Raw genomic sequence first — 21626 nt, forward strand, 5'->3', positions numbered from 1 at the left:
ACCAGGACCAGGGATTCCACCGGTTCACGGCTAGGGTGTCTTTATGCATTGCATCACGAAGTTTATTCAGCTCTTCCAATGCGTCCTGCATATCCACTGAATGAATGGAGTCTGGGATGAAAGTACAGCATGTTGTGTTCAGCAGAACACAAACTCCTCCCTGTGAACCAGTAAGCAAGTCTAAAACCATGCGATTTTGCATCACCATGGTACGTAAAGCATCTATTTCAGTGTTTTGAGCTGCTACTATTTTTTTTAGTTACATTCATGAACAGACCCAATCGATAATTCAGCGTTTCAACCATTAATGAATTTTTCCCACTCCTATCCAGGGGAACAATGAATGTGCTATTTTATCTCCTACAGACCACAATTTTTTGGTCCTTTAGTACATCCGAGCCCCACATGTGATCATGTGGTAACACATCTGGGTATATCAATCTCCTCCGTCTGGTGCTGCCATTCTTCTCTGTGGAGGTCCTACCACATATGTATGGTCAGTCACCTGGGTAGGTGCACACACACCACCCCAATTTGGTGGGAGACTCATGTACAGTCTGGAACCATAAAGCCAATAGATGTCATCATACACCGGAGTACCATTTATAGGTGGTAGCAAAAACTTACTAACATAAGCACATGATTCATCCGTTCCCCATGGACAGGAGCCTGTATAATTACATCCCCGTCCAATGTGATGAAGATAAGTACCATCCACATATTATGTTTTGGTTAGGCTTAAATTATTTGATAAAACATACGTTTGGGTACACAGACGTTTCTTAATTTTACCTACATTTTTATTCCCTGTCCCGTAAAAGGACAGGGAAGGATCAGCTGTTTGAATGAATGGTTTACTATAATCTGGTAGTGCCAAAACTGTGGATGACACTAATGTTTGTTTTACTTTTACAAAAGCTTCCTCAGCTTCTTTGTTCCATTCCAACACGGTTGACATTGAAATATCATCCTTGTACATCAAATCAGAAAGTGGACTAGTCAATTCTGCATAGCAGGGAATCCATGCCCTGCAGTAATTAGTCAGTCCAAGAAATGACATCATCTGCTTTTTGGTTTGTGGTTTTGGAGCGTGTAAAATTGCTTCCTTCCTGTCAGACAGGATAGTACGCCCTGTGGCTGATAATTCATGTCCTAAATATTTTACTTTATCCCTACACAACTGAACTTTGTTTTTACTCACTTTGTGGCCATTATCAAATAAGAAACATAATAATGCTACTGTGTCAGTTATGCAGTTTTCTCGTGTGTCAGAGGCAATCAGAATGTCATCAACATACACTAATAGTTGGCTATCTGCCGGTGGAACGAAATTGGCTAAACATGCTGACATGACTTGAGAATAAATAGTTGGACTCTCTGCGTAACCCTGCGGTAATCTGGTAAATGTATATCGTTGTCCTTTAAAGGTAAAAGCAAACCAGAATTGACTATCTGGGTGTACTGGTACAGAAAAAAAAAAATGCATTACTGATATCTATTACAGAAAAACAACTAGAATTTAATCTCAATGAGCTTAACAGTGTGTGCGGATCTGGTACACATGGTGCTCTTTTAATCACAGCAGCATTTACTGCCTGCAGATCTTGAATCTATCTCCATCCCACTGAGGGCGGAGCCTTTTTTTACAGGAAATATGGGTGTGTTACATGGTGAATCTGGACATGGCACTATTACTCCTGCTGTTAATAAATTCTCTATTACCGGCCTGATTCCTTCAATTGCATCAGGTTTCAATGGATACTGTCTTACACATGGTCTGTATTCTGTTTTTGGTCTTATAACTACAGGTTGTGCATTTTTTATCAGTCCTACGTCTGAAGGACCTGTTGTCCACAATCCTGATGGTACAGAAGAGAGAAGATCATCCTCTTCAGGACTCAACTGAAACACTCAGGATTGTGAAGTGGACACATTAATGTGTGTTCCAGCTGTCAGCACCAATGAGACATTAACTGGCACTTTATACAATTTAGTTGATGGACTGAACTCCGTTCGTGGTCCAACTCTGCTCCAATCAGTGGCTGACAAAGCTGTTATGACTGTCAGTCCCAATTCTTGCCATTCTGTCAAATATGGTTTACAAAGTGACACATGTAATGGCATACCTGTGAATCTCAATTTTAAAACATCTTCAGTGGCACCTGTTACTGTTATGACAGCTGTTGAGTTGCCATCATGAATCAAATCGGTCATTGTCAGCTTCACAGGTGAAACATTTTTCAATTTGTTTTCATACACTGGTGTTCCTGGCAATATGCCACTATGGACTCTAAATACACTCTCAAATCTGCATCTAAACTCTATCCATGGCTCTCCTTCTTTCTGAGTTGTCCTGGTAATTTCAGTATAATTTATCTTTGGTCCTAACACACCTTTTGCACGTGTAATCATAGCTTCCACTCTTGTTTTCAAGACTGGATCATCATGTGGCAATGGTACGCCATCCTGGTCTGCAGGATTCCAGTCCCCGCGTATCTGACTCCATTTTAGGGCCACATGCTTTCATCCACACCTGTTGGACTTCAGGTCCACTAAGGTGGTAAGAACTTCTAATGTTTTCTATATCCTGCATAAATCCCTCGATATCGACACGTGGCGATGGTATCATGTCGACTGCTGCTTTGATATTATCAGCATTCCATGTTCGATATACGAGCATGGTTGATCGCTGTCCTGCTGTTCCTGCACGAGGATTTGGTACTTCTATCATAGGATAGGCACCTCCCTGGTCACTGTGTTCCACCATGGGAGGGGCTGTGGGCACTTTCGCTTGACTGCGTGTTTGTGGTTTTTCTGGTTTTTCTGGTTTTTCACTTTTTACCTTAGGTTTTACTGCCAAATCATACTGTGGTGGCGGTACATCATCATCCTCTGGTAGAGGAGATAAAGGTGTTGTTGTCACCGACGATCCAGCCAGCGGTGATTGTTGAGGCTGTTCTGGTTCTCTGTGCTGAATTATCACATCTTCTTCTGCCTTACCTACAGCTTTCTTTTTCCTTGCTTTCTCTAATCGTCGCTTCTCTGCTCCCTTCTGTCTGTTCTCTGCTTCTTCCTCCCAAAATGCCACTAAATCTGCCCCTACTTTCTGCATCTTTTTCTCATCACCTTTATGTTGCTGTTCTAACTCCTTCTTTAGCTTCTGTATGCTGATCAGGTTCAGTCGTCCGTCAAAGTCATGTTTATTAATCCAGGTCTCCAATTTTTTGTTGTTTTTGGATTTTTTTTTGCTTCCATAAATTTCCAGTCGTCAGTTGATAAATTTTCCTTATTTATAGACGTCTTACCCCCCATTTTTATTATCCCTTGTTATAATTTGGACTTCAGACGGGGGCACACCTAGGGTGTTCTAAATCTGAAGTTTTCACACTTTCTTTGGACGTGACAATTAATTTGCCGTCGTGTGGTTGATTCCTTTCACCTCCCCGTAGGAAGCGGAATCACTTGCCTCTGCTTCCACACGCACGGTTGTCACTAACGTTGTCCAAAGTATTACACTTTCACACAGTTATTTACACTTACACAAAACACTATTTACACATAGAAACACTTTTAATAATCGTACGCGTATTCTTATGCCAGGGGAGCTCGCCCTCCCGTGAAATTTAACTAATGTCCTGCATTAGGGGACTCCGCCGTCCCTGCCAGATTTAACTGCTTTTTTACAGTGCACGTATTTCTACCCGGGATTTCCTTTACGTATTAAAACAGAGGAGTCCGTATCCTCCTTCCGGAACTTAACTACTTGCGTCCCTCGCAACCGTAGAGGAGTCCGCCCTCCTTACAGAGTTTAACTGTGTTTCATTAACAGACGATTCTGTATCATCGCTTACGGAGTTTAACTGTTTTATGTGATCACTTTTATCCCCTACCGGTACGCGTATATAAACAGAGGAGTCCGCACCCTCCTTACAGAGTTTAACTGCTTTGCATTAACAGACGATTCTGTATCATCGCTTGCGGAATTTAACTGTTTATGTGATCTGATCACCACTCACTCGGTACTGTTTACAAAGAAATTCTACTCACTGACTCGACTTCCTGTCTGTCTTCTTCGGGAAAATCTCGTCAACCAGACGATGCCAACGGTGGTCGACAATTGCAGACACGATCAATCGATCGGACCTTGGCCAAGGATTTACGTCTGGACTTGACGACCTCCGCTGGACACCTCCGGTATTGTTGAGATCCCGGACGAGCCCCCAGTCAATGTTGGGTATTTTCTCCTCCAAACATTTTTAAACCTTTAACAAGACAAACAGAGTCAAGAAACACCAGTGAGACAGAAAGTCAAATTTTACGGGCGGAGTGCGGCCAGGCTGTACACCAAGGCTACACTAAAGTCTGGCCTGCTTTTCCGCTCTTTTTATTAAGAGACGCCCTCATCACATAAACAAAAAACTTGTCCTAAGGGTGGGGGTGATGACGCAAGACAAGTTTCTTCCCGTAACATAAACGCATACGTCAATAAGTGCAGCTGTAAGGAAGGACACTTTCTTTTACACAGGTCAGCACATCTCGTTCGTCTGTTGCAGTTATCAGCTGTTCTGCATCTGCCTGAAGTGTCCTGTCCTTCACACTCCTTCACACTAAGCACCACATCACAACAGTCAAAACGTTCTCTTACTCCCAGTCATTAGAGGCTGCGAAAACAAAGTTATATTATAATAATAAGTACATCCAGCCCTTCATTCCCAGCTCAGATTGACCCCAGAGTGCTAAAACAAAATTGAATTCTCAGGCTTGGTTAAGACAGGTGCAAAACAGCACAACACCGTTCTCATGAGAAAGAAGACAAAGCTAAAACAAGGTTGAATAACACATACATTCTCAGGGTGAAGTGCAAACAGCACAACACCGTTTTCATAAGAAAGAAGACGAAGGTACAAATGTTTAACAGTGATAACATATATATATATATATAAAATCCTTAACACTAGTAAAATTGTATATGAGAATAACACCAACACCATCAGGGTTAACACCATTTGAGATACTTTATGGACGACCATATCGTCTACCAATTTTGACATGGATACTAAAACAGCAGATGAGGAACAAACATTAGCAAATTTTATGAAAAAGACATTAACACAGAAAGAGATAACTTAAACACATTTACTGCCGAATAATTTTGATCTTCCACAGGACGGCCTTCCAGTAGTCTAGCCAGGAGACTGGGTGTTCATCAGAGTCCAGTCCTCGTTGGGAAGGTCTATACCAAGTGCTGTTAACAACACCAACTGCAGTAAAGATAGCGGAGAGATCAATGTGGATACATCACTGTAAGATACAGCGTGTGTTGGCGGCCTCCACAGTGTAAGGGGAAGTCTGGCTACAAAGGGAGTCTATTTAATTAGCAATAGATTGTCTCAATGCCAGTGAAGCAGGGAGATCCTTGCACTATTAGGTGAGGTGGCTAACAACACTGTATCCTAGCAATCATGACTGAACTACAGCAGACCCCGGAGCGGCGTGCTCAGCGCCGCCGCTGCCGGACTGTTGGTAGGGCAGCCGGTTGCGTTGTGATCTTAGTGTGTTTCGTGCTCCTCGGATTCCTGGCCTGGTGGTTGACCCAAGAATTGCAGCTCACTGTGGACCGAGCCAGAGAACAACGCAAGCAACGTCAGAAGAGGTTTATTCATAATGTGAACGAGACAGATGGACACCCTCATATATACCATACTAATATGTGGTACAGATATGTTCATTTATTGGCTATGGAATTACGTTACTAATTGTTATGTTTGTTCGCAAATACCTATATCCTCAACACACCCAGCTCTGACGGCTAAACCGTACCCTGCTAGGGTGACAGAATGTCTTATCATACGGATGCATAATCAAACTGTATTTCGGGGGCAGTTCTAACACCACTTGCCTCAGTGCAACCACTTATATGATAGGGATTTCAACAGAGGACGTACAAGCGTGCCCAAGTGCTGCTCCATTGACTAGACTGAAGGGAAACGCAAAAATATCATCACGTTAAATTGTCATCACAACGGCCATTCCCAAATTGCTTTTACGGGACAGGGAATAAAACTGTAGGTAAAATTAAGAAACGTCTGTGTACCCAAACGTATGTTTTATCAAATAATTTAAGCCTAGCCAAAACATAATATGTGGATGGTACTTATCTTCATCACATTGGACGGGGATGTAATTATACAGGCTCCTGTCCATGGGGAACGGATGAATCATGTGCTTATGTTAGTAAGTTTTTGCTACCACCTGTAAATGCCGGTGTATGATGACATCTATTGGCTTTGTGGTTCCAGACTGTACATGAGTCTCCCACCAAATTGGGGTGGTGTGTGTGCACCTACCCAGGTGACTGACCATACATATGTGGTAGGACCTCCACAGAGAAGAATGGCAGCACCAGACGGAGGAGATTGATATACCCAGATGTGTTACCACATGATCACATGTGGGGCTCGGATGTACTAAAGGACCAAAAAATTGTGGTCTGTAGGAGATAAAATAGCACATTCATTGTTCCCCTGGATAGGAGTGGGAAAAAATTCATTAATGATTGAAACTCTGAATTATCGATTGGGTCTGTTCATGAATGTAACTAAAAAAAATAGTAGCAGCTCAAAACACTGAAATAGATGCTTCACGTACCATGGTGATGCAAAATCGCATGGTTTTAGACTTGCTTACTGGTTCACAGGGAGGAGTTTGTGTTCTGCTGAACACAACATGCTGTACTTTCATCCCAGACTCCATTCATTCAGTGGATATGCAGGACGCATTGGAAGAGCTGAATAAACTTCGTGATGCAATGCATAAAGACACCCTAGCCGTGAACCGGTGGAATCCCTGGTCCTGGTTGACTTCAGGACCATGTTGGCAGTTACTACTGAAAATGGTGACACCAGTTATTATAGTCCTAATTCTGATTGGACTTTGCATGTGTTGTGTGATCCCTTATATCAAAACAATGGTTGGCAAAATGGTGTCAAATACATTTGTACAGTGTAATCTGGCCTTCCAACAAACTATGCCAAAATATCAAGCATTGAAACAGTCAGACCTTAGTGGAGAAAACTATAATGACTGTACTGAGAATTATGATGATATTGAAAAGCTCACAACTCCAGTTCAAGCTTGAACTGTTGACGTGATGAGTTAACACACTCTTAGCCTATGAAGCTTTAGCTGAAAAAGTAATAAGACAAGTGGTGTAGTCGAATAATACAGAAAAACGGTTCATTTATACCAGTCAGCCGAAGTGATGTATGGTGGTGGTGTGGTGACAGACTGCCACGAAATGTGTCAGGTTATTGTGCATTAATATCATTATTGTTACCCATGACCCCTGAAGACGTTACGACATATGCAGCCTCTCTTATTCCTGAGGATTGGCAGAAAGGCATAGCCAGACATAGAGTAAAAAGAGATTGGAAAGGAGTAGGAAATCCAACATATATTGACGCAATAGGAGTCCCCAGAGGAGTGCCTGACGAGTATAAACTGGTTGATCAAATAGCAGCTGGATTCGAATCTTCCATCTGTTGGTGGTGTTCAATTAATAAAAACGTGGACAGAATAGATTAAGTTAATAAACTAACTAACTAAGCTGGGTGATGCCTACTGTATGTTTAACAGGTGATAAACAGGTGGGAAATGTTAAGGATTTTATATATATATATATATATATATGTTATCACTGTTAAACATTTGTACCTTCGTCTTCTTTCTTATGAAAACGGTGTTGTGCTGTTTGCACCTAACCCCGAGAATGTATGTGTTATTCAACCTTGTTTTAGCACTCTGGGGTCAATCTGAGCTGGGAATGAAGGGCTGGATGTACTTATTATTATAATATAACTTTGTTTTCGCAGCCTCTAACGACTGGGAGTAAGAGAACGTTTTGACTGTTGTGATGTGGTGCTTAGTGTGAAGGAGTGTGAAGGACAGGACACTTCAGGCAGATGCAGAACAGCTGATAACTGCAACAGACGAACGAGATGTGCTGACCTGTGTAAAAGAAAGTGTTCTTCCTTACAGCTGCACTTATTGACGTATGCGTTTATGTTACGGGAAGAAACTTGTCTTGCGTCATCACCCCCACCCTTAGGACAAGTTTTTGTTTATGTGATGAGGGCGTCTCTTAATAAAAAGAGCGGAAAAGCAGGCCAGACTTTAGTGTAGCCTTGGTGTACAGCCTGACTGCACTCCGCGCGTAAAATTTGACTTTCTGTCTCACTGGTGTTTCTTGACTCTGTTTGTCTTGTTAAAGGTTTTAAAAATGTTTGGAGGAGAAAATACCCAACAATAAAATCCAGCTTGCTGATGAGGTGGTGTAGAGGAGGATTTTCTTAAAAAGGAGACCTGAAAGTTCAGCTACAATTTGACAGAAAGCACATTTGAGATGAAAGCCTAGATTTGATGTTTTGGTGAAAGAAACATTTGTATTTCTTCATAATTGATGTAAATAAAGTCCAAGACATATTCAGTAACTTGGAAATGTTCATGTTTCCATCCCGACTTGTCTAAAGAAAACTGACAATAAAACTGATTATTATTTACAGGTTTTATCAAGTTTTAGAGATTTGCTTTCAGTTTGAGTTTGCGGAAGATAATTTTAGAAAATTTAATTCTTTATTTTTTTTCTATTTCTTGTATTTAAAATGACAAACAAATTAAAATGTGTGAAATTCCAAGTGTTCCAATACTTTTGGAGGGCACAGTATTTTTAACAGAAATTTTGTTCTTCCTGTTAAAAGGGAGCTTTTCCTTCCCACTGTAGCCAAGTGCTTGCTCACAGGGGGTCGTTTTGACCGTTGGGGTTTTACATAATTATTGTATGGCCTTGCCTTACAATATAAAGCGCCTTGGGGCAACTGTCTGTTGTGATTTGGCGCTATATAAAAAATTGATTGATTGATTGATTGAGTGCAAAATGAGTGTGGTATTATTACTGTTTTGTTTAAGAATGTTTAATTTTCACTGTTGCCGCACTTTGCGGTGTCACATGCGGCAACATAGTCACATCGTATATCATATTGATATGAAAATTCAGTAAGGTATGTCTTCTATTATACATTCCAAATCTAAGGTAGAACTATATTGGTGTTTACTAAGGTCAGTGTTGCCACAGTTACTTTGAAAAAGTAATCCAATTACTGATTACTCCTTGAAAAAGTAACTTAGTTACTTTACTGATTACTCAATTGTAAAAGTAACTAAGTTAGATTACTAGTTACTTTTTTAGTTACTTTCCCCAGCTGCCGACAACAACCCACGTCAACATGACAATGATACCTGTTTTGCCAAAACTCACTTTATAGTCACCCTTTCTTGACTTCAATGAAAACAAATGTTTTATAAAAAGTAAAATAAAGACCTCTTTCTTGACCTCATATTTAACTGTTGACAGCACTGTAACAGTAAAACTTGCAATTTCAAACCTACATTGTTTATAAATGTAACTATTAAATTCTAACATTTTTCTAACATTTAAATTCTCTAAACATTTTACTTGTCGAAATTATTATTTTAAGCAATATTAGTAGTTGTAGTATAAAACGGCTTCAAAACTGGACCTTTAATCTAGGGGTGTTGTGGGGGAGGGGGGCACATCCTTGCCCCAAGCCCCCATTCCATCTGGATTCGCCCCTGCTTTGGCGTTTGAGCACAAAGAATGGATAACATTTATTTATGCAGAAAACAGGATCAGATTTACAGGTAAGAAAGTTTTATTGCGTTTTCACATCATGTGGTCCTCAGAAAGAGAGTTTAGGTGCATTTGAGTGGAAAACAGTGTTAGTTGTTGACGCGTCGCGGAGGATCAGCTGTTTTTAACGAGATGATACGGAGCGGCTCAGCTCAGAATTCTAAATAAAGGAGGGAAAAAAGCATAAAAATGTCTTTGTAAAGCTCAGTGCAGGTGTGCTGATCACCGCCCTTTAAGAGGTGAGGACGAGTCGAGCAGCTGCAAAAAAACGCGGATGAAAAGCTCACAGCTCACTTAAAGTGGGACGTTCAGTCGAATCCCGACCTCCTGCCCACGGACCAAGTGGTCCGTGCTGCTATTGACCCACAATGAAAAATAATAGTAACGCACAGTGACATGGAGAAGTAACTTTAATCTGATTACTGATTTGGAAAGATTAACGCGTTAGATTACTCGTTACTAAAAAAAAGTGGTCAGATTAGAGTAACGCGTTACTAAGTAACGCGTTACCGGCATCACTGACTAAGGTACACCTAAATATATTAAAGAGAGAGAGAGAGAGAAGAGCCACTTAGGTGCCTGGTCTTGAGAACCAGGGATTGTAGGTTGAAAAGCTTTTTTATCCCATGGGAACTCTCCCTACCCACCTAAGCGGCTCAAGAATATGGACAGCATTTATATAAGTGACATTGACATGACAATTTATATGACAATTTTGAGAAATGATAATTTGGTCATATTGTACAGCCCTACTGTCAACTAGCTGAAAAAAAATGCTTAAAGTGGCAGGGGGTTAAGAGGGCTGTAATTGGGAGGGTTAGCTGAAAAGCAAAAAAAAAGAAAAAAGCTTAAAAAGGTGAAGAGTATGGGGGGGCAGAGCCCCTCCAGAAGCTGAAAGGCAAAATAAGGAAAATGCTTAAAACGGCAGGGGATCTGGGGGGCAGTCATGCTCATGCTCCCAAGTACCATTTTACTGAAAAAAGTCTGAAGGACCTAAAGGACATGGTTAGATGGCAAGGAGCTTTTCCAGGCATGTGAGAGGCAAATAAAGAAAAATGCTTTAAAAGGTGGGGCGTCTGGGGGGGCTCCGCTCCCCCAGAAGCTGAAAGGTTTTTTTCCATGCTAATGCTCCCCTAAAGCATTTATTCAAAATAAAGTCTGAAGAACCTAAATGACATGGTAAGATGCTGACGAGCTTCGCTCATTCATGTCCGCGACATGCATATTAATCATCAAAATTAAAAGAAATAAACATTTGAAATATATCAGTCCTTGTGTAATGGATGAATATAATATACAAGTTTCACTTTTTGAATGGAATTACTGAAATAAATCAACCTTTTCATGATATTCTAATTATATGACCAGCACCTGTATACTTTGATAGGTTTTTTCCTCTTCAAAAGGATTTCTTTTTCTTTTCTTTTTTTAAACATTTGAGACATATGCTGGTGCAACTTGTACTCCGGAAAATACAGTATTTGGAAATTTTGTTGTATCAAATAGGAAAAGCCCTTTTATGCTGTCAACAAAAGTGTTACTAGCCAAAACATCAAGAATGAAAACAAACGCTGCTTGAAAATATTTGGTAAACCTTAGTAAAGTGCAAATCCCTCATCACTTCATCCACGATGCCCTTGTGCTGCAGGGCCTGGAGGATGGTAGTCTCAGAAAGAACCGCTTCTGTGGGATCTGGATCATTCTTTACAGCTTCAGACAGAACCTCACGGATTTTCCTCTGAATGCCCATCTGAAAACAAAAACAGATTGCAGGTCTCTGAAAATCAACCTACAGAGATATCCCCAACAGCCTCAAAAGTATTTTTTTCATAATCCCTTCATTGTTTGTAACGAATACATGTCTTGTCATTTTGAGGCTGAATTAAATTTTTATTGTTATGAATATGGCCTATAAAATTAATACACCATCATGAAATTGTGAGGATCAATTAATTCATTCATTTTCTATACATGCTTATTTCAATCAAGGGTAAGGGGGCAGCTGGAGTCTATCCCAGCAGTCATAGGGTAAGAAGCAGGGTCACCCTGGACAGGATGCCAATCTACGACAGGGTCACGTGTAGACACTCGCACATACACCTACCGTCAATTTAGAGCCACCGACTGACCTAACCTGCATGTCTTTGGATGTGGGAGGAAGCCGCAGCACCTGGAAGGAACCCACCAAACACAGGGAGAACATGCAAACTCCACACAGCACCCCATAATGACATCATGAAAAAAGTTTATTTTTTAAGTTTTTACAAGTTTATTAACAACAAAAAGTAAGAAATAACATGTACATAAGTATTCATACCCTTTGCTCAATACTTTGTTGAAGCACCTTTGGCAGCAATTACAGCCACGTCTTCATGAATATAATGCCACAAGCTTGGTGCACCTATTTTTTGGCAGTTTTGTCCATTCCTCTTTGCAACACCTCTCAAGCTCCATCAGGTTGGATGGGGAGTGTCAGTGCACAGACCTTTTCAGATCTCTCCAGAGATGTTTAATCAGATTCAGGTCTGGGCTCTGGCTGGGTAACTCAAGGACATTCACAGAGTTGTCCTGAAGTCACTCCTTTGATATCTTGGCTGTGTGTTTAGGGTCATTGTCCTGCTGAAAGATGAACCGTCGCCCCAGTCTGAGGTCAAGAGCGCTCTGGAGGAGGTTTTCATCCAGGATGTCTCTGTACATTGCTGCATTCATCTTTCCCTCAATCCTGACTAGTCTCCCAGTTCCTGCTGCTGAAAAACATCCCCACAGCATGAGGCTGCCACCACCATGCTTCACTGTAGGGATGGTGCCTGGTTTCTTCCAAACATGACGTCTGGCATTCACGCCAAACAATTCAATTTTTGTCTCATCAGACCAGAGAATTTTGTTTCTCATGGTCTTTTGACAAACTCCAGGTGGGCTGCCATGTGCCTTTTATGAAGGGGAAGCTTCCGTCTGGCCACTCTACCATACAGGTCTGACTGGTGGATTGCTGCAGAGATGGTCGTCCTTCTGGAAGGTTCTCTTCTCACCACAGAGGAATGCTGGAGCTCTGACAGAGTGACCATCGGGTTCTTGGTCACCTCCCTGACTAAGGCCCTTCAACCCCAATCGCTCAGTTTAGACGGGCGGCCAGCTCTAGGAAGAGTCCTGGTGGATCTGAACTTCTTCCATTTACAGAGGATGGAGGCTAGAGGTGGGCGATACAAGCGATATATTCACTTCACTGTATAAATTTGGCTGACGGTAGAGATTTAGACTCCACCGACCAATTGCGGTAATGCTTGTTGATGACGTCATTGTATCTTCCTTAGTGACTCTGAACTGGAAAAGGCTGCATTCAGTGCTTTGGTCACAGGCTCCATCTCTCCACCTCAGCAAATTAAACTTCTCCTTGTAAGAGTGTAAAATTCTAAGTTAATTTAACCCTCTGGATTTGCATGACTAAATTCAGTCATGCAAAAGTCACATGGCCAAATTAAACAATTGTCCCATTAAATTCACCAGACTCACTCTGTTTCAGTGTGTTTTAAAAGTGCATGCTTCAAGCTTTATACGAGTTTTTAAATTATGTTAATAGGCCTCCTATAACCTGAATTATGATTAATCATTCCCTCAATGGTTTTTTTTTTGTGAATTTTATGGTCATATTTGGTGCGCGTATTTGCAGAAAGCCGCAGTAAACAGTCTCACATTTCCTCATTCAGCTGAGCCGAGAGCTCTGTCAGGGCAGGGGAACAAAGAAAAAAGAAAAAACATGCCTTCTGCTTTATCATTGGTGGAACCCCACGACATGAGCCAACCAGGATCATCAACCCACATGGTAGTGTCTCTGATGTCTTTGTAGAAAAAAAACGCCACCAAAAGCAGACAAACTGTCACTGCCTCCTGCTAGACAGAAGCAGGAATGGCGAAATAAGATTATTCCAATGCACAAAAATACATGTCTAACAAGTGAGAGAATCAGGTGCTCAAAATTAATTATATCTGTTTATGTTTTTTGTTGTTGTTTTGATTGGTTTATTTTAAATAATTATGCTTTGCAAAAGGACTATATGACCCATTCAGAAACACTTCCCTTATAACTTTTACACTTAGGTTTATATCATGATATATATTGTTACCGTGAAGGGATTTAATTTATATCATGATATTAATTTTAAGTCATATTGCCCAGCCCTAATGGAGGCCACTGTGCTCATTGAGACCTTCAAAGCAGCAGAAATGTTTCTGTACTCTTCCCCAGATATGTGCCTCGAGACAATCCTGTCTTGGAGGCACAAAGGAACAATTTATCCTTTTTTTGTGCTCTGACATGCACTGTCAAGTGAGGAACCTTATATGTAGACAGGTGTGTGTCTTTCCAAATCATGTCCAAACAACTGAATTTACACCAGGTGGAAATTAATTAACCTGTAGAAACATCTCAAGGATGATCAGTGGAAACAGGATGCACCTGACCTCAATTTTGAGCTACATGGCAGAGGCTGTGAATACAACCCCTGGCAAAAATTATGGAATCACCGGCCTCGGAGGATGTTCATTCATTTGTTTAATTTTGTAAAAAAAAAAAAAAAAAAAACAGATCACAGACATGACACAAAACTAAAGTCATTTCAAATGGCAACTTTCTGGCTTTAAGAAACACTATAAGAAATCAGGAAAAAAAATTGTGGCAGTCAGTAACAGTTACTTTTTTAGACCAAGCAGAGGGAAAAAAATATGGAATCAATTCTGAGGAAAAAATTATGGAATCATGAAAAACAAAAGAACGCTCCAACACATCACTAGTATTTTGTTGCACCACCTCTGGCTTTTATAACAGCTTGCAGTCTCTGAGGCATGGACTTAATGAGTGACAAACAGTACTCTTCATCAATCTGGCTCCAACTTTCTCTGATTGCTGTTGCCAGATCAGCTTTGCAGGTTGGAGCCTTGTCATGGACCATTTTCTTCAACTTCCACCAAAGATTTTCAATTGGATTAAGATCCGGACTATTTGCAGGCCATGACATTGACCCTATGTGTCTTTTTGCACGGAATGTTTTCATAGTTTTTGCTCTATGGTAAGATGCATTATCATCTTGAGAAATGATTTCATCATCCCCAAACATCCTTTCAATTGATGGGATAAGAAAAGTGTCCAAAATATCAACGTAAACTTGTGCATTTATTGATGATGTAATGACAGCCATCTCCCCAGTGCCGTTACCTGACATGCAGCCCCATATCATCGATTACTGTGGAAATTTACATGTTGTCTTCAGGCAGTCATCTTTATAAATCTCATTGGAACGGCACCAAACAAAAGTTCCAGCATCATCACCTTGCCCAATGCAAATTCGAGATTCATCACTGAATATGACTTTCATCCAGTCATCCACAGTCCACGTTAATGATGGCTTTCATTTAGCTTTTCTGTATCCCTATTTCCTTTAGGCGGTTTCTTACAATTCGGTCAGACGTTGACTCCAATTTCCTCCCATTCGTTCCTCATTTGTTTTGTTGTGCATTTTCGATTTTTGAGACATATTGCTTTAGGTTTTCTGTCTTGACGCTTTGATGTCTTCCTTGGTCTACCAGTATGTTTGCCTTTAACAACCCTGACTGTGAACAACCAACATCTTTTGCAACATTACGTGATGATTTATCCTCTTTTAAGAGTTTGATAATCCTCTCCTTTGTTTCAATTGACATCTCTCGTGTTGGAGCCATGATTCATGTCAGTCCACTTGGTGCAACAGCTCTCCAAGGTGTGATCACTCCTTTTTAGATGCAGACTAATGAGCAGATCTGATTTGATGCAGGTGTTAGTTTTGGGGATGAAAATTTACAGGGTGATTCCATAATTTATTCCTCAGAATTGAGTGAGTCCATATTTTTTTCCCTCTGCTTGGTCTAAAAAAGTGACCATTACTGACTGCCACAATTTTTTTCTTGATTTCTTATAGTGTTTCTTAAAGCCAGAAAGTTGCCATTTGAAATGACTTTAGTTTTGTGTCATGTCTGTGATCTGCTTTTTTTCTACAAAATTAAACAACTGAATGAACATCCTCTGAGGCCGGTGATTCCATAATTTTTGCCAGGGGTTGTACTTATGTGCATGCGATTTCTTGGTTTATTATTTTTAAGAAATTTGCAAAAATCTCAAATTTTTTCACATTGTCATTATGGGATATTGTCTGCAGACTCACTCACTCATCTTCAACCACTTATCGGGGATTGGGTTGAGGGGGCAACAGCTCCAGCAGGGGACCCCAGACTTCCCTTTCCCGTGCCACATTGACCACCTTTGATTGGGGGATCCCGAGGATTTTCCAGGCCATCTCTCTACCTAGTCCTGGGTCTTCTCCAGGTTCTCCTCCCAGATGGACGTACCTGGAACACCTCCCTTGGGAGGCACCCTGTAGTAGGCAATCCATCGGTTTCCTGCTGGGAACCATGGCCTCAGATTTAGAGGTGCTGATCCTCACCCCAGCTGCTTTACACTCGGCTGCAAATGCATCCAGTGAGTGTTGGAGGTCACAGGCTGATGAAGCCAACAGGACCACATCATCTGCAAAAAGCAGTGATGAGACCCTGAGCCTATCAAACTGGAAACCCTGACTACGCCTCAATATCCTGTCCATGAATATCATAAATGGGTTTTGGTGACAAGGCGCAGCCCTGGCGGAGGCCATCCCCCAACAGAAACAAGTCCGACTTACTGCCGACCACCCGAACACAGCTCTCGCTTTTTTGAGTACAGAGATTGGATGGCCCTGAGAAGAGACCCCCACACTCCCTAATCCTGATCATACACCTTCTCCACATCCACAAAACACATGTAGACTGGATGGCATACTCCCAGGCACCCTCCAGAATCCTTGTGAGAGTGAAGAGCTGGTCTGATTGTTCAATGACCAGGACGGAACCTGCATTGTTCCTTTTCAATCAGAGGTTCGACTATCAGCCGAACCCTCCTTTCCAGCACCCTGGAGTAGACTTTACCAGGGAGACTGAGTAGTGTGACACTCCTATAATTGGCACACACTCTGGTCCCCTTTTTTAAATATGGGAACCACCACCCCAGTTTGCCGCTCCTTAGGCACTGTCCCAAACCTCAACACAATGTTGAAGAGACGTCTCATCCAAGACAGTTCCTCCACCCAGAGCCTTCAGCATTTCTAGACGGCTCTCATCAACCCCCAGGGCTTTGCTACTGCGGAGTTGTTGGCTTGTTGTTCGGGCTTGTTGGTGCCAACTGCACCTACCTCTGGAGTCCTCTGAGATAACATATCCCGGAAGGAAGTCTGCAGAATTTTGAGGAAAAAAATTGAATCTACATTTGAATAAGGCTGCAACATAACAAAATGTGGAAAAAGTGAAGTACTGTGAATACTTTCCGGATGTAAGCGACATAAAATAACACAGCTGTAATATTGAAGGTTGCAGTGTATAAATTTGAAGTTATCTCGATACAAATGTTAGTAAAACATAGCTAAACTGGTTTATTTCTTTCATAATCGGTACTGAAGTTCTAGTTTTGGGGTTATTTTCAGAAATGGATGATTGTTCGTCCCAGGAGATCTAACAACAGTAGTCATCACTTTTCTTTCTAACAGGCACGAAAAACACATTATGTGACGGCGGTATTTGTAATGTTAAGTTGTAAATGAGTTGAAGTCGATCACACAGTTTGTATGACAGCGCGGAGTGTTCTCACCCTCAACAGATGACTTCCAATTAATCTCTTCAACTCGGAAGGTATTTCTGGAGGCACAGACATGGTAACAGCTCCACAACTTTTTAAACAATAAAGGCTTATCGTCACAAATAAAAGACTCCCTCCGCTTCGATAAACCACTGCGGTTTTCTCGTTTTATCTGATCATTGTAAAGAATTTAAGCAGCGCCATCACTCAAAAACAACTGACGGTTTAAACTGCAGCGGAAAACACTGCGGCAACACCACGACCCTACGGCCGCCTGATAAACATCTCCATGTCAAAACTAAACCTTTTTAACAACCCAGCCCTTAAAATAAAACAATGCATACCCCGTCTCATGTCACTAGTTTGGAATTTAAATTTATTCCTGTTTATCTGGTGCATTTCTTTTGAATATGCATCAAAGAATAACATTTTACTCAGGCTTTGCATTGGTGATGCCGATGTCGTCACGATCTCCGACAGTGAGTTAAGGACCTCTGTTGTGCCAAGTTCAGATACCAAACTGTAAAATAACGATTGAAACTATTTTTATAAGTTATTTCAACTTGTGTTTTATTTATATTAATTACGTTTCGGCTGTATAAAACAGCGGCTAGACATCAATATTTTGAGTGTGCTATGCTTTTTCTTTATATTTGAGTTAGTATTTCTGCATGTGCACCTCAGCAGAGGATCTTGGTGTGCATTTTTTTTAATCTATTTAATTAAACGTCATAAAGTTTAACATCGGATATCATAAAAGTTCATTTCTGCAGCACACAGAGTTTTACACTGTCATTTAACACGTTTTTTTACACTGGTTTAAGGGTTTGTACGGGTTATTTATTTTTATTTTATTTACAACGGGTTAGTTTTCACGTTTTTACACTGGTTCTATGTTTGTTTAAGGTTTTATACTGTTTTTACAGGGTTTTTTTTACACTGAATTATTGTTTTACACTGAGGGTTTTTAAACATTGGTACTGATTTGGGTTTCTTTTTTTTTTACACTTTTAAATTAAATTTGACAAAGTTTTGTGAGGATTTGTTAAAGCACCGTTTAGTTTTAAACGACACCAATTTGTGTTTTCTGTTTCCACTTGTTTAGAGTTTACACGATGGAAAGTGTACTTTATACAGTTATAGACTTTTGATGAGGTGTACCCATGATTATGCGGACCGGAAATCAAAAGTCTATAACTGTTTTATTATATGGTAAACAAGAAAACTGGGAGTTTGTCAGACATACTAAAAGCCGAGTACACCTCCCGTGCAGCATAGCGCTAGCCAATGGAACGACGCCTTCTATCGATAATGACCAATCAGATAACGCGATACAACGCCTACTTTGGCTGTCAGTTTCTTGACAAGATTCTACATGATGCCTGTGCATTATTTCACAAGGACTATTCCTTTCACACGGGCCCGCTTTGAGTTGCATTGTGCGCCGTCATGACGACGCCATGTACACAATGCAGTAAAAACTAAGAGCACAGAAAAAAACCAGCAGCTCCTCGCTCTTCTCTCACAAATCCATAAAAGTCCTGCTGACAGACTGATTGCCAGAGACAGGACATATCCACGTTCAGTAAAAAGTCCGGACATCTCCAGTCACGGACGATTCATTCGTGCACGCACATGTGAACAATTAAAAGAAAAAAAAGGCTGCCTGCACTCCTCGCTCTCCACAAACTCTCTCATCACTGTGTTAAAGAAAGGACATAAGTCCTGCTCACAGACTGATTGCCAGAGACAGGACATGTCCACATCAAGTATAACTCCAGACATCTCCACATTTACTCACAGACGGTTCGTTCGCACGCGTGCGCACACGCATCTTGCGGTCAAAGTAGGAAAGATAAACCAATAGAACTCAGAGCGCAGACCTGCAGCTCAGCACAAGAACAAATATAAACTAGAAGATAAATCAGAGTGCACAGTCTGTCTGCAGCGCGCACCTGAAGCAGACGTTCCTGCGTCGTCATGACACCACAGGAAGCTCGAGGCAGCACCGGTGTGAAAGGAATAGTCCTTGTGAAATAATGCACAGGCATCATGTAGAATCTTGTCAAGAAACTGACAGCCAAAGAAGGCCTTGTATCGCGTTATCTGATTGGTCATTATCAATAGAAAGCGTCGTTCCATTGGCTAGTGCTATGCTGCACGGGAGGTGTACTCGGCTCCACCAGTGGTCAACTTGGCATGTGGTACCATGGAAATATAGACCTGGAATGGACGTGCGCGCCTCAATCTATTAGCATCACTCAGGACAGGAAAGCGCCATTACTAAGGTTAGAAATGTGTAGATCATCAATAATAAACTGATCGCTTTTTTTGCACTAGCATTGCTATTTAACAGATTTTAATAAATGTAGGCTTGTTTTAAAGACATTTGAAAGCTCTTTCCAATGAACCTATGCATGTGTGGGTGGAAAAAAAAACTTTTATGTAAAATGCAGAAAATTGGGGAAATTATGACAAACTGTGCTTTTCTTGCTCTATTGTCGCCATTTGTTAACAGATTTTAATAAAAGTAGGCTTGTTTTAAAGCCATTTAATTGCTCTCTCTAATGAACCCATACATGTCTGGGGAGAAAAAAAATGTTTTATGTAAAGTGTGGAAAATTGGGGGAAAATATGCCATTCTGTTCATTTACTGTGATGGTTTTTTTTCCTGTCATCATAATTCTCGATGGACTTTTATAAATGAAGCCTTCTAAGTTGTATTCAAGCTGATTAAAAGCTCTAATGAACCCATACATGCCTGGATAAACAATCCTTATGTATTAAAATATAAATCTGAAGTATGCCTTGCCATTGTGCTCATTTACGTTGCTGCTTTTTCCACTGTAATATTATTGCTCGTCTTTTAATATATATATATATATATATATATATATATATATATATATATATATGATTTTTACTAACATTTTATAACAACCGAGATGAGTTTCATCCGCAGGGTGACTGGGCGCTCCCTTAGAGAGCAAAGCTCTCGATTTACCGATCGATCTACGTTCCGATCCTCACCTATGGTCATGAGATTTGGCTCATGACTGAAAGAACGAGATCGCGAGTACAAGCGGCCGAGATGAGTTTCCTCCGCAGGGTGGCTGGGCGCTCCCTTAGAGATAGAGTGAGGAGCTTGGTCACTCGGGAGGAGCTCGGAGTCGAGCCGCTGCTCCTCCACATTGAAAGGAGTCAGTTGAGGTGGCTCGGGCATCTTTTCCGGATGCCCCCTGGACACCTCGTTGGAGAGGTGTTCCGGTCACGTCCCATTGGGAGGAGGCCCCGGGGAAGACCCAGGACACGCTGGAGGGACTACATCTCTCGGCTGGCTTGGGAACGCCTTGGGGTTCCCCCGGAGGAGATGGGGGAGGTGTGTGTGGATCGGGAGGTCTGGGCGGCTTTGCTTGAGCTACTGCCCCCGCGACCCAACTCCGGATAAAGCTTAAGAAAATGGATGGATGGATGGATTTTATAACAAGTAGATATGAAGCCATTCAGAATTTATGACTTTTGACCCTCAGTCAGGGTAAAAAGTACCTCCTCCATCCCCTCCAACCACACTGTTAAAATTTAAATGCCGCCTGTGACCACCATGTACATATAATAAACACTGCAAGTATATATAGACAAACATTTTTGTTTCCATATCTATGCATGTGAACGCAGCTTAATGAAAAGAACTTACGGCGTTGAGTTATAGTTTCAGTATATCGATATTAAATTCCGACATAACGACTTTAAAATAGACATTTTACATAATTACATTAAGGCTCTTGTACAGTTAATTTTAGTATTGGAGAATTTGTTTATGTAGTTGGTGCAGTTGATGGTGAAGCACTGGTTGCCTTTTTTCCACCTCATTTCACTTCTAACAGGTGCCTTAACTGGCTCAAGGTCTCTCTCCATAATGGCCGCTGTGCGGCATGCCACTAGTCACGTGACATCCATTCCAGGTCTATATTTCCATGTGTGGTACCATGGAAGTTTGCAGTTTATTTTTACACTGGATTAGTTTTAAACTGTTTTTTACACTACTTGTACGTTGGCTTCAAGTTTTATACGGTTTACACCAATTCTATTATTTACACTGGTTACATTTTTTTTTTTTAAAGGTTTTTATACTTTTGTGATGATTTTTAAACACTGGCTTTATACTGCTTAAAACTGAAAGATTTAAAGTTTTACACTACACCAAGCTGAGGATTTTTTTTTAACATTTGC

The 21626-nt window shown here is 41.0% G+C and overlaps 1 protein-coding gene across 2 annotated transcripts in view; it reads right to left on the reverse strand.

Moving 5' to 3' along the window:
* The window catches only part of cep76 (centrosomal protein 76), a 73832-nt gene extending 56212 nt beyond the window's left edge, over positions 1–17620 (reverse strand). For both annotated transcript variants that reach the window (XM_034173868.1, XM_034173869.1), the window contains exons 1-2: positions 17409–17620; positions 11301–11456 (exon numbers count right to left, since the gene is read on the reverse strand). In XM_034173868.1, coding sequence (XP_034029759.1) covers positions 11301–11456; positions 17409–17471 — 219 coding nt within the window. In that variant the 5' untranslated portion in view covers positions 17472–17620. The remainder of the gene's footprint in view (positions 1–11300; positions 11457–17408) is intronic.
* Between the last annotated feature and the right edge of the window lie 4006 nt (positions 17621–21626).

This window comes from Thalassophryne amazonica, chromosome 7 (genome assembly GCF_902500255.1).
Source record: "Thalassophryne amazonica chromosome 7, fThaAma1.1, whole genome shotgun sequence".
In the NCBI taxonomy this organism is placed as follows: Eukaryota; Metazoa; Chordata; class Actinopteri; order Batrachoidiformes; family Batrachoididae; genus Thalassophryne; species Thalassophryne amazonica.